A 14,076-nucleotide genomic window follows, 5' to 3' on the forward strand; every position below is an offset into this window, starting at 1 on the left:
TGCCCCCGGCGCCACCAGCGCGACAGGCTGTTACGATCCCGGAGATCGCTGCCGCCCCTGTGCGAACTCACACGCACGTCACTCCAGTCAGCCCTGCGCCGCCTTCCGAAACGTAAAGCTAAATACAGGACCGAACACGCTAATTTACGAAGTCATGCCTTTTTCCCCTCTCCTGTTAGAAACACGGGAGGAAGGAGCCTCACATCCCTGAGGTCTGCACGGGGGACCGGAGCCGTCCCACACCACCTGCTGGGAATCCCGGTTTGCGAACCAGCGCTGGATTTGGACAAAGGCAGTAAACTTTCCACTCTCAAAGGAACGTGAAGTTACAGGTTTCAAGGCGAGAACAGCCAGAGGGGCCTCTGGTCCGAGAGATGGTTAGTAAAGAGACCATAAAAGCATATAGGGAAAATATGAGCATGTTATGGTGGGCTTGCAAGGACAGAGCATGAAACCCAATGCCACAAGGAAAAGGTGACCTCAGTTTCTTGTATAAGCAAAAGAAGTTATCGAACTAGTTCCTTAAGGGTCCAGACTCCATACCAAAAAGAGGGAAGCTAAGGAGCCCTGCCTTCTCGAGCGTTCTCTAGTCCCAGTCTGAGAAACCACCCCAAAAAGCTAGACAGAACTTGGCCTTCCACCTCTCTCCTCTGCTTCGCTATAAGGCAGCCATTGGAACAGGTTTGTTTGGTTCAAGACATACCCCTAAGGTTCAAGACATACCCTCACCATCTCCAACACATGAAAATCAGTTAAGAAGGCTTCTTCCATGCCTTGCATCCTTCGTTACAACAAGAACACCAACTCTTCACTCTGTAAACCGTCACTCCTCATTTGTGCCCATCACAACAAAGAACAACACTTAAGCTAACTCAGGTTCACACACACAAAATTTCTGCCATTATTTTCACACATCCCTATCTACCTCCCCTCGCCCATGCCACCCAAATCGACTGGCCTGCTCTATTGCTGTAATATTTCATGCATTTAGGAAGCAAGTTTCTGGTAGCAGCACTAAAATAAGCTTTGGCCACTTAAGCTTCTACAGCAATGCCATTGGGACTGGACAGAATCCCTTTTACTAGAAACATGTCTGCTAGATAGCCACCGCAAGCTGGAAATGAATCATCTTGCTGTCTCTTCTCAGGAGGCAGTACAGATAAAGATGACTGAACCCCGCAGAACATACTGATGTTGCAATCTGAAAGGCAACATAGCTAAATACAATTTAAATTTACTGTTAGAAGATTCAGATTTGTTTCCTTCTGCTTTGAACTAACCTGATGTCTCCCATCCTATGTTGTGTATTTACATTGGTACGAGGGAAGCCACAATTCATACGTGACTATCCTTACAGCTTTAGGTGATATGGGTCATAAATTACAGTATATAAACAAGGTTGTGGAAATCAAACTTAAGCACACCATCTCCTGGTTCCCACCTACAGGATGTTTGAAGTTCATCAGATAAACTATAGTGCATCATTAAAATTCCAATGCAGAGAACACAAACTATTCCGAGTCCCAGAGTGTCAGAGCTAAATATATTGTCTTCACATAGCCCTTCACACAGTGATATCTAAAATACAGGAATAATTTAAGACAGAGCATCTACTTTCATGTAGCCTATGTAAATTAATGAGGCAAAAATCAGGTTAACAGAGAATCATTAAAAAAAAACCTAAGGAAAAATTTAAAAACCCCCAAAGCTCCCAACAGAAAGGTCATTTTACAGTTGCATATTAAATTACGCATTATATGTGTAACAGCATGTACACGTTATTAATATTCCACAATTGTAGAGAGACTAGGCACAGGCCTTATTTTCACATTGTTGGACAATGTGTGCAACATATATAAACAAACATTAATTTCTGAGCATGAAACGATCTCTGGTTTAGCAATGCTCCTTTTGGTGGTGTTTTTAATGGGAACTATGATGAATGTGACTTTCAATGGTGACAAACGAAAATTATTAAATTGTATACACAAGCAAGCTCTGCAAAGAAGTTAAATCTGAACTACCAGTAATTTTTAAAATGGTATCCTTTTTCTGGAAAGAAACATGAGAAATTTTATCAAAATTTGTATTTACACAAATGACAGTAATTAAACAAAGCATTTAGCTGCACTGCAGATGATTTTTTTTAGACAAACAAAACTGAAATGCTTAAAATATCTCCCTCTTTAGATTACAACTCATGCTGCTTTCTTACACTTCTACTCCTAATGGAAATAAACACCAATGTCCTAATAATTTAGGGAGCACGCATTCATCTCTGATGTTTACTGAACATAAGTTACCCAAGAATTTGCACTACCCAACTAACTGTACGTATTCCCATGAACTGCAGAGTCCCTATTACACATAGCAAGAGAGACAGGAAGGAAGGAAGAGGCAATGCTTTAATACCTAGTCAATAACCCTCCTCTTCTTACAGTGCCTACACACATTGCCATTTATGACAGGAAAATGAATTCTATTGCCCAGGTCGAACATGGGCTAGGGAAAAATATATGCTGGACTTCTTCACTTCCCGCTTATCCCAAATTAAGCGCTGAAGTGTGATGCCAAATCAGTTAAGTTGTAGCTTGGAAACAGTATGTACTTGACTAGCAGCTTCTATAAAAAATAAAAATCTCTCTGCTCTGGTGATAAAGATCTATTATAGAAGCTGCAACAGCTACTGAGAAAGATTTCTCGACTGGGGAAGGCACCTTACTACACAGCCTAGTTCACTTACAGACCAAATAAAAGGGTCATCTTACACATATCTTTCCTCAGACTATAACTGATTAACTAATTTCAAAGAACTGTGGTCACTGTCAAACAAGAGGGAACTTGCTTAACGTTAGAGGATACATGTATGAATTCTCTTGGGCAGACATAGGGGGGCATAGTGGAAAATGAGAGGAAACCGAATGCTTGACTTGTGCACGTGAGATTTCATACACACAAACAGTTTGGTTTAGTAGGCATTTTTGCTATTTGAGGATTAAGATATTCTCTCCCATTCCTCCTAAACTCAGACTTTTCCTTAACTTGACACATTGTAAGTAATGGCCATACACTCAAATACTACTGAATTCTGACATTATCAAGCCAAACAACTGCTTTAGGAAATCAAATACGTTGTCTCAGCCTATTCCAGCTATTATGTGTGTTAACTGAAACGGTTCAAACAAGTTTAAGCTAGTATGTTTCACCTCAGAACTAGAGCAGTTTAAGTGCATCAGATAATAGGTGGAAAAATATAAAACCTTCTCTACTTCCAGGAGTAACAGTACTTCAAGGTGGCTAGGAGAAAGCCCTCAAAGCACAATGTTTTGGTCTCCCCTCTCCCCCAATGTAGAACACAAGAAGCATAAAATCAGGTGTGCTGAGGAGCAAAGAAAGGAAGTACAACTCAGGTGCTACCCTGATTATGCTGACATCAAAACAGAGACCAGCGGGGACCATGTTATTGTGAGACGCTGGAGGGGCACCTCCACAGCAAATGGTACTATTAACTGCACTTGAGCCAATTTATGTTCTGCATTGCACAGACCTCCTTCACAGCTGTCATCAGGAATATGCCCATGTCAGAAATACAGTGAGCTTAGAACTAAACAAGCATCCCTGAGCTATGGACATTCTTCAGTGAAAAGGAAAAAACCTTCACATTATTAAATACAATCCAGAACACTTTGATGGATTACAAAAGCCAGGACACACAAGATTATATCTGTGCTACTGAGAGTATTAAGGAGACACTGAGATAGCTAGCACGCGCTCTCCTACTTAACTCTTGCTGATGGACTTAATATTTTGCAGCACTGCACATCCACTCCACCTCCAAATGAAACAGCTGTGAATAATTAGTTTAACCAAATTATTCCCAGCAGAAATCTGGAGAATCTCTCCACAACTGACTTCACTTTTGAAAAGGTAGGCTTTATAGTTGTAAATACTTTGAAGTATTGGTCTGTGTGCCTTTTACAGGTGTCATACGGGATGGTTTGCCTTGTAATGGCTGTGAAGCCACTGTTTATATTTCCACTGAATGGGGCTTTTAAATATGACATTACTGGTCAATATTAATTTGCCATATGTCAACTTACTGTTTTCAGCACAGAAGCAAGTTAGGAAGAATATTAAAGTTACAAAAATAAAACAAAAACATGCTTTTTCATTGTACGGTATATTTAAAAATACCATGTTACTTACAGTTGGGATACATATCTTGCTCAAGGGATTGCCATCCAGTAGGTATGAGCCATTGAAGGTCACATATTCATCATAATATTGAGGTGCCTGAGGAATAACACTGCACAGTAATTTACGCTTCTCTTCTATTTTTTTTCTTATGTGCAAGTATTCAAAATATGGGTTTGCTCTCTCAGAACTGTATGGCTGAATCTCCTCAAGTTTCAAAGAATCAACAATAGCTGCCAGTGACTGCTGGGTTTTCTCCTTAGCTTGCAGTAAAGAAGGGTTCACTTGCACAGGTTGAGGCACACGTGACACCTTTCTTTTGCGTGGATGATGTACCTGAGCATCATCCTCTTCAGTTAATCTAATCCTTGCTTTCATAGATGCTGACGATTCAGACTCTTTCTCTGATGTCTGCGTGCAGCCAACAGGATTCTGCTTACCCTGGTTAGCAAGCATATTTGCTCTGTTCCTTGTGATTCTTTGAGGTACTTCTTGCTGTTCCACCTTCTGATCCTCAGCAATTTCTTCTTCTATTTTAACTATTTGGCTGTATTTGTGCACCTCTTCCTGTGTAATCTGTTGTGAACTGTTTTCCAAATTAGATGAAGAGGAGTACTGTGGTGGATCATCTGTCAACACATTTTCTCTGTCTGCAGTGCAGGGTTTTTTATTAGCTGATTCGTTTGTAATTCCCTTAGATATTCCTGAACTTAGTTCACAGAGATCAGCATCAGCTTTACTATCAACATGCACTGAAACCAACTTTTCTTGTTGGCCTTTTTCATTTCTAATGTCTGAAGCATCTGCTGTGTTAGTATCCACTTCACTCTGAGCATTCTTACAAACAAGTTTGTTGAATGTGTATGAATTTACATTTAATTGTGAACTGCTATCACTTTCGGGAATATCTTTTTCTAACGGTACCGTAGGTGAATCATTCACCCTTTCACAGCTCTGGGAAATATCCTTCGCAGAGCCCTCAGAATATACAGCAATGGGTGCATCAGCCTTCTTAACGTTTGAAGGGAAGAAAGCATTTTCCATCTCTCTGGTACTAGTTACATCTGTACCCAAAGTAGAAGTTGTAGTTTGAACAAGATTTTGTTGTTGTACAAATGATGAATCTTGACTGCTAATGCCTGGTAAAGAAATGTGTTTAGACGTATCTGGGAGTGGCTGGATAGGTAAAGAACAAGGCAACTGTGAAGGCAAAACTGATGCAGAGTCTTGAGAACTGGAATTTCCTTTGATTTCAGCGTGCTGAGGCAAAAATTCAGATAGCTGTTGCTCTTTTATTGTCCTGTTTTCAGAATTATGCATTGCTATAACACTGTTAGTATCTTGCTCTGATACACCATAACCTGAGCTGTTAAACTCATTGTTTAATGAATTGAGTCTGTCAAAAGGCACATCCCATGGTTTGGTTTGCTGAGTCACACCACTTTGACTACACGGCTCTAAATGCGTATTACAGTCTTCTGAAGGGCTCATCTGAGCAGTATTTTTATTGGTACTTGTGCCCGTTGTTGCCTGCTTGTTGCTAGCAGTTCCCATCACAGATGATGTAAAGTTTGACTGCAAACCAGACATACTACTTTGAAAATCTCTTTCAAGCATGCTACACGTTAGTTCTGGTTTAGGAGAAGTGCTAGCATAAGTCTGGACTGACGGCAGAGCATTCTGATTATTTTCTTCTGATATTCGAGGCTGTTTGCTGTGTTCAGAAACAGCAGCAGGCATGCTGCATCTTCGAACCTCTACAACAGGTCTACACTCATTTAAAACCAGTTTGGCATCTTCAACAGATGCTGATCTAATGTAAACTGGTGGAAGCCTGTTTGCGAAAGGTGGCTTAATGCGATCGGGCAACTCGGCAAGACCATCGGTCTCTTTTTCAAGACGGGCTGGTGACTTGGCACTTGCCAAAAACGGTGATTGTGAAAAAGACATTTGGGAATCAGAACCTTCTAGCATAAAGTCTGAGTCATATTCAATCACAGGCCTTGGAGTAGTTACTGTGGTGTGGCAAGAATCCTCAGAGCTTGCAACTGAAACCATGGACACTGATCTGGAGCTCAGACCTGTCCTTTCACTTTCTGATTTGGGGGATCTATTTAAATTATCTAAAACCAAAGAAGGCTTTGTAACATTGACACTTCTTGTATCTACTGATTGCGATCTATTACTTGTAGCATCTTTCTGCTGTTTTTCCTTCATGCAAACATCTGGCAACTCTGAGCTTTTTGAACGAATCAGTTCTTTGCTTTTTACTTCAGATAATGAGTGTTTTGTTTTTTCTTTCATCTTGTTAAGTTCTAAGCAAGTGCGGTTTCGTAAACGTTCCTTCTCTTTCTGTTTTATTTTTTCTTTATGTTTTCTGTGCCACTGCTCTATTTCCAGATCTTTAAGGCTAAGCATTCTTTCAAAACTAGTTTGCATTAAATCATCGTTGACTAATCTTTTTTCTTTAGGTCGGGCATCCTTTGCTGCAGGAGCTGGTTTAGGCTTAAGCTTCTCATGTTCAACTTTTAGTTTAAGTAAACTACTTTGATGCAATTTATCTTTATGCTTGTCTCTCTCTTTGTATCGGTCTATATCTTTATCTTTTTTATCTTTCTCTCTACCATCTGGAGTTTTCAACAAATCATCTTTTGGTTTTTCTTTCAAAGATGACAGTTTTTCATGCACTGTTTTATTACTTTCTGTAATACTGCATCTCCTTTCCTCTTGCACGTGTTTTGAGTTTGCTGCTGTTGAGATCTCTTTGTCTTTGGATTTGTCTTTTTTTTCAAGTTCCTTTTCTTTGTCTTTAGTTCTATTTTTTTCTGATTTAGTATATTCAGATTCTTTTTCAGACTGTTTGACTTTTCTTTCAGTGCAGTGTTTTTCCTTGCTTTCAGCCCAATGTCTGTCTTTATCAGCCTTTTCTTTATCATGCTTCTTATCAGTTTTTTCTTTATTTCTTTCTTTCTCATCAAGTTTTTTAAGAGTACTTGTGCTTTTTATTCTATCGTTTTCCTTATGGCATCTTTCTGCTTGCTGGAAACTGGGCTTCTCCTTCACTTTCTCTGTATTTTCATTTACTTCTGCTTTTTCTTTCTCCGGCTTGTATTCATGTTTTACCTTTTTCTCTTTTTCTCCATTTTTTCTTTCTATCTTTTCAACATCTTTTTCTTTGGCTGAGGTTCGCTTTTCAGTCTTTTCTCTACTGTCCTTTAAATTCTTTTCCTGCTTTTCATTATCAGTCTCTTTTTCTATTAAATGCATGCTGGCTGCCTCATCTTTAACACCAAAGCAGAACAATTCAATTTCTTTATCTGCAAGCATGATTTCTTTTTCTTCTTTTGTATCTTTTGGTTTTTCATCCTTGAGAAACTTCTCATTTTCCTTTTTGTTCTTCTCTTTCTCTCTCTCCTCTTTAGCATTTCTCTCTTTCTGGAACTGTCTCTCCTTAACTAACTTATCTTCTTTTGCCACAGCTTTTTCTAGCTTTGATTTTCTGTCTGAAGAAAGAGATTCATGTTCTATATTTAACAGCATATCTTCATTTTCATCACTTTTGAAAAAGTTCTCTTTCCAAAATTCTCTGTCAAATTCAATACTTCTTTGAACCTCTTTAACATTATCTTTATGTTTATGTTTTTCCTTTTCCCCATCCTGTTCCTTTTTGTGCTTGTCCTTTTCTCTCTCTTTGTGCCTTAACTTATGCTTTTTGAGTGTTTTACCTTCCTTGTCAGTCTTTCTCAGCGTATACTCCAAATTCTCAAATGTTGAGCTATTATCTTCCTCTTTAATTTTAGGACTAGATTTTTCACCAAATTCTAAGTGAAAATCTTTCTGATGATGCTTGCTTTTTTCTTTGTGCTTGCAAGATTTGCCACTAGAACTTTCTACTAGATATTCAGAGTCAGTGTTGTGATCATACCGGACTAATTCAGATGGCAATGTTATTTCAGAACCTCCTGGTGATAAGCAAGTTTTGGTGTTTTCTTGCTTTAATGGTGTTGACTGCTTTTCACTTAATCCACAGGGATGCTTTGGAGATTTGCCAGCAGTGATTTGAAATAGATGTAAAGAAGAATCTTCTTTTGGGGTGAAAGACTTCTTAAAGGTTTCTTCCTCTCTAGTTTTATCCAACGAATCTAGCCCAGAAGTAGCTATATTTGTTACTCTAGCATTTTCTTTTTCTTGCTTTAGTTCTTGATTCTCTTTATTTTTGCTCTGATTTTTTACTTTCCTTTTAACTTTGCCTTTTTGCTTGTGTTCATTTGTAACCATATATTCTTTCTTCACTCTTACATCAGAATTTGATGTCTCTGAAATAGAGCATGGAGAGACTATCTTCTTGTCCTGAAGTATTTCTTCATCTGAACTTTCAGAACTTGAATACAGAACTCTAGATGGTTTCTGCTTTTTGCTTTTAAATGATTTTGAAAAGACAACTTTTTCTTGTTTCACAAATAAGCTGTTCTTTTCAACTTCAGTCTCATCCTCTTTCCTTAGGTCTTTTCTAAGAATATGCCTGTCATCGATCATTTTTTTCATTTCATCTTCATCATCATCTTTAAACTCATACTCATCAAGAGCAGATGGAAGTGGTGCCTTGCTAGGGACCATTTGTTTGCTGTCATTGGCTACAGAGTCCTTTTCTGCTTCTGAATCAACATTCCCCTCTACACTGGAAGGATTTACAGATGGAGCTTCTTCAGAATCTGGAGTAAGAAAACCAAAAATTAGTTGAATACTGACAGGACATTCTTCACACTTTAGTTCAGGACAAAATAGTTCAGTTCAGCAGTCATACTGCTATACAAATGAAAAAAGAAAAAAAAAACCACTCAAAACACACAATAAACCTTCTCACTAGAATTAACCTTTTTAAGAGAAAACAAAAGGTCGTGAAACCAAAGTACTCCTCACACTTTACAGCTGTCACTCAGGTATGTAAAAATATTAATTAGCATTTATATGCCAATCTAATAATAGCAATGCACTTTAAATTTTGTAAACCTCATCTATTGTGCATAATTCCTGCGTAACCTGACTCTTTCTCAAGGACCTCTTGCTATGATGACTCATTCCTCTAGGAATTCATCAACTCTTATGCTCTCTTAACAACTAAACTATGTTCCTTCACATGAACTATTTAGTCATGTTTCAACAGCAGATGAGCTTTTATTCTTGAAAGACAAAAAGCCGCTCATGTAAGGAAATTCCCTCATGAATATTTATGCACTTGATATAGACAGCCTAAAGTAGACTATGATATAAGTCACTGCAATTGGTCTCTGCTATACGAGTGCATAGCATGGAGCAAGTATGTCACACCGGACGTCTTGGACTTGCAAGTCCAAAATGTAAACCTCTTAACTGTTCTTAAAATTAAATTTTAGGAAATGTATGGAGTGTTATCATCACCTGATCATATGAAAATCTAGAACTCAAAAATCTTTAAAAAGTATTTCTGGATGTTTTGTTCCTTCCAAATAAGGTTATAAGTAAAGCCTCTTCAGCTGAATCTATCCATTTGCTTTTAAAAGTAACAGAATATTGTCATATTCAGTATCATTGACTAGAAATTTGACATACTGAATAAAAAGTAACAAAAGAGTTTGAAATAATACTGTAAGGAAAGTGGTGAAGCTGTTTCAATGCATTATAAGTTTGAATGAGAAAAGTACGTTCTGCTGCAAGTTTCACCCTCATTTCCAGTAGGATCGTCTGTAGGCCCAACTGCCACTACGCAATGGCTAAGACACACACCTTGCCAGCAGGCTTCTCAGCTACTTCGTGTTCAACAACACAGTATCAATTAAAATAGATCCCATAAGTCCCTAGTATCTTCTGTGTTATCTGTAGCACCCAGAATATATTACTAGTTCTGTGCTATATTCCACCACCCCATTCCCCGCCCATAGGTACATGCCATCACCTTCCTGCTTTAACTCTAACCACTCCCTGTAGCTTGTCTGTGCCTTCCCTTCACCCTTCTCCTACAAGGTAGTTGCTGCTTCTCTCTTCTATGTCCCTATTTGCTTTGCTCTTAACAGTCTTTCCCCATTCCAAACACATCAGACAGCTTATGCCTTAATGACCAAAGGTAAAGCAATGGAAGTACAGGAGACTGATCCCCTATTCTCTAAGCCTGACTCCTTGAGAAACTGCAGAGAACGTTCTGCTCCTCTTGGAAACCAGCCCATGGAAACTGAGAAATACCCTGCACAGGCATACAACTGCTGAGGAATCAATTGCTGAAGAGTAACAAGTTTCTATTATGCATATGTAAAAATATTTTTCTTAAGATTAATGATTTGGCTAAGCTTAGGTAGATTATGTGGAGCAATGCCTTAAAACAGAATGACTAGGCACTGTATTTCAGGCTATTCTTCTAATGCAAAAAAGTTAACACTGCATCAGAATATTTATTAGCTCTACATAGATCAACATGACTTTTTTTTTCCTTGAAGTTTAGTGATACCTTGAATAGAAAACACTCCTGGGGGTTAGGGGTTTTTTTGTTGTTGGTCATTTGTTTAGTTGGGTTTTTGCTTGTTTGTTTGTTTTTCAGGGAAAAAGAAACTGACTTCAACAATCACATGACACAATGCTCTCCCTCATGCAATTTTCACAGAATCACAGAATGGCTGAGGTTGGAAGGAACCTCTGGAGGTCATCTCATCAAACCCCCCTGCTCAAGCAGGGACACCCAGAAACAGTTCCCCAGGACCACGTCCAGGCAGCTTTTGAATTATCTCCAAGGATGGAGACTCCAACAGCCTCCCTGGGCAACCTGTGCCAGTGCTCGGTCACCCTCACAGGGAAAAAGTGTTTCCTGATGTTCAGAGGGAATCTCCTGTGTTTCAGGTTGTGCCCATTCCCTCTGGTCCTGGCAGTGGGAACCACCGAAGAGAGCCTGGCTCCGTCCTCTTTGCACCCTCCCTTCAGGTATTTGTGCACATTGGTAAGATCCCCCGGAGCCTTCGCTTCTCCAGGCTGAGCAGACCCAGCTCTCCCAGCCTCTCCTCATAGGAGAAATGCCCCAGTCCCGTCACCATCTTCCTGGCCCTCCACTGGACTCTCTCCAGTATGTCCATATCTCTCTTATAATGGGGAGCCCAGAACTGGACCCAGCACTCCAGCTGTGGCCTCACCAGTGCTGAGTAGGGGAGAAGGATCACCTCCCTCGACCTGCTAGCAGCACTCCTCCTAACGCAGCCCAGGGTATCACTGGCCTTCTTTGCGTCAAGGGCACATTGCTGGCTCATATTCAACCTGGTGTTCACCAGGATCCCCAGGGCTTTTTCAGCAAAGCTGCTCTCCATCCGGTCAGACCCCAGCCTGTACTGGGGCATGGGGGGTTGTTCCTGTCCAGGCACAGGACTTCGCACTTCCCCTTGTTGAACTACATGAGGTTCTTGTCAGCCCATTTCTCCAACATGTTGAGGTCCCTCCAGATGTCAGCACAACCCCCTGGTACATCAGCCACTCCTCCCAGTTTCGTGTCATCAGCAACCTTCCTGATAGTACACTCTACCCCAATCAATAATGAAGCTGTTAAACAGGACTGGACCCAGTATTGACCCTTAAGGCAAATTACTGGCCTCCAACTAAACTTTGTGCTACTGATCACAACCCTCTGGGCCTGGCTATTCAGCTAGTTTTCAATCCACCTAATTTTTTTTTACTCAAAAGAATCTGAATTCCTGAAGATTCTGTGAAAACAGAATGAAAAGTTCCTGCCTGGCACTCAAGCAAGTTACTCATGGTCAAGAATCATTTGCTTCCAAGGAGACAGTAGTTCTTTCTGTGCCTCAAGAGGCAATACCTGCTCCTTAATCTGCAGAAAAAAAACCCTGTAGGTTTTTTTTTTAAGAATTTTTTTTAAGAATTACTGCCTCCATGTAAGCAAGCTACTATCAGGTCACCTTCTCAAACTAGCAATTCCCCCACTAGCAGGGACTTCTCTTTACTAAGCATAACTAGGTTATGCCCATGTGAGACACTAGCTCCCAATTCATCTACCAAGGATGTGAAATAAGTGACTTTGGGGCTATTTTTCCCCAAGAAGACCTCTCAGAAATCACTTTGTATTATAATAAATATGGTATTTTTCTCTGTATCTTTCTCCGGTAAAACCACCATTCTGAGGTAGGGTTGATTTGGAGAGTGGGAAGGGCTTATTAAAGAGAGAGAGAGAAGGAAAAAAAGTCAGAATAAACATTTCAGATAATTAAACTGAAAGATTTGAAAACTACCTCTAAAAATAAAAGTGGAAAACAACATTAGCAATAGCAATTGCTACCTGCAGCAACTCTTAATAGGTAACACTATGCAAAAGATTAAAACCACCTAACTTCAGGTGAATTGATGCACTTGAAATATGCAATTAAATGACTACTTTTACCTGAGCAACTGTCCTCATCATCAGAGATGGGCACCTCCCTTTTTAATAGCATTTCCAACTCTTCAGTTTCAGCAACATCAACAGGTCTTTCCCCATGCTTATTGGCTTGAAATGGATTTCCACCATGTCGAAGCAACAGCTTCACAATCTGCACCATTAAATAAATGAACTTTTAGGTTTTGCACAACATGTTACTTGACCAGCATAAAAATCTTCCATTGCACACAAAATGTGGATAATGTGATATGCAATCCTAAACTCCCACCTGGGAAACTGAGACTGCAAAGCAAGACTGCAGCAACTGGAATACTAAGTCTAGGTGTCCATAACCTGCTTGTTAAAAGAGGTAACGTGGAAGACTAACAAAAGTTGTCCTCTGTTACACAGACATAGCATCATCATAAAGAAAAGCAATGGTGGCCTTTCGTTCTTGCTGTTCTAGCATTTCCTCACACAATTCATGTGGTTCCTCACCCGCCAAGCTCTCTATTCCTCTGCACTCAATTCACCTCCTTGCTCCAAATTTTATAGCACTTAACTGTAAGAAACAGTAAGTGTTTTTCAAGTAGCAGTACTACCGGTTTCCACAGCATTCCAGAAAAGCCCTGTCAGAGATCTAAGTGTCTTATTGGAGGAACAAACTACCCCTGTCCCCAGCTGAACACAATACAGCAAAATCATCCACTTCTCCAGCATCAAGGGAAAAAAAAAAATACTAAAGTCACCATGATACATAGGCCACTCCTTTTTCAGCACAGTATCCAGTATCAGTTACTTTTTTTTGGTCCTACTTGCTAAGAGTGGGGAAATTCAGCAGACAGTGATATGGCAACATGAAACTTCAGAATTTTTGTGATACATAATGTCAGCAAGATGGTCTCATCTATACTCAGACCAGGCAAGCAAGAGCTCCTGTCCTCCAAATCCCTACTACAATTTTATGCAAGTTTGATCTAAAGACCTGCTTTTGTTTAGATACCCATAAGAAACAGTTACTAAGTAGTTAATAAAAATTTCACAATCAGATTATCATAATTATCTTCTCTGGCCTTTCCAGAATATCCTTCAAACTGAAAGCCTTGTTTGTAAGGTATATTTGATTTAAGGTTATTTTCTATATTTTGCTTTATACAGCAGATCATACACACAGTAATGAAATGAGAGACATAAAAGGGAGATCGGAGTAATTTCTGCATCTAGTTTGCAGAAAACAAGAACAAATTCAGAAATTAATGTAAAATACCTACAGTGCTCCATTTATCTTCTCTGCTAAGTCATTATTGGTAATTTTTTTTTTTTAAATAAGGGATATATATATATACACATCAATGCTCTATTTCAAAGTCCATGAACAAATATAAAAAAAAAAAGTATCTAACTTTAAATATCTATCTATATATAAATACTCTCTCTCTATATAAAAAGCGTATTTTACTTTCCTGTATGCACAGAAATAAAAAATATTTCCCCAAACCCAC

At 39.4% G+C, this 14,076-nt stretch overlaps 1 protein-coding gene across 4 annotated transcripts in view; it reads right to left on the reverse strand.

Moving 5' to 3' along the window:
• Nucleotides 1–14,076, reverse strand: part of ANKRD12 (ankyrin repeat domain 12) — a 49,235-nt gene that overhangs the window by 10,580 nt on the left and 24,579 nt on the right. For all 4 annotated transcript variants that reach the window (XR_004842937.1, XM_009646215.2, XM_035901630.1 and 1 more), the window contains 2 exons: nt 12,599–12,746; nt 4,207–8,906 (listed from right to left, as the gene is read on the reverse strand). Coding sequence is in view for 3 of the 4 variants with exons in the window: in XM_009646215.2 (XP_009644510.1) it covers nt 4,207–8,906; nt 12,599–12,746 (4,848 nt within the window). In the remaining variant the exon portion in view is untranslated. The remainder of the gene's footprint in view (nt 1–4,206; nt 8,907–12,598; nt 12,747–14,076) is intronic.

The sequence above is a fragment of the Egretta garzetta genome, unplaced genomic scaffold, assembly GCF_000687185.1.
Source record: "Egretta garzetta isolate BGI_Z169 unplaced genomic scaffold, ASM68718v1 scaffold259, whole genome shotgun sequence".
In the NCBI taxonomy this organism is placed as follows: domain Eukaryota; kingdom Metazoa; phylum Chordata; class Aves; order Pelecaniformes; family Ardeidae; genus Egretta; species Egretta garzetta.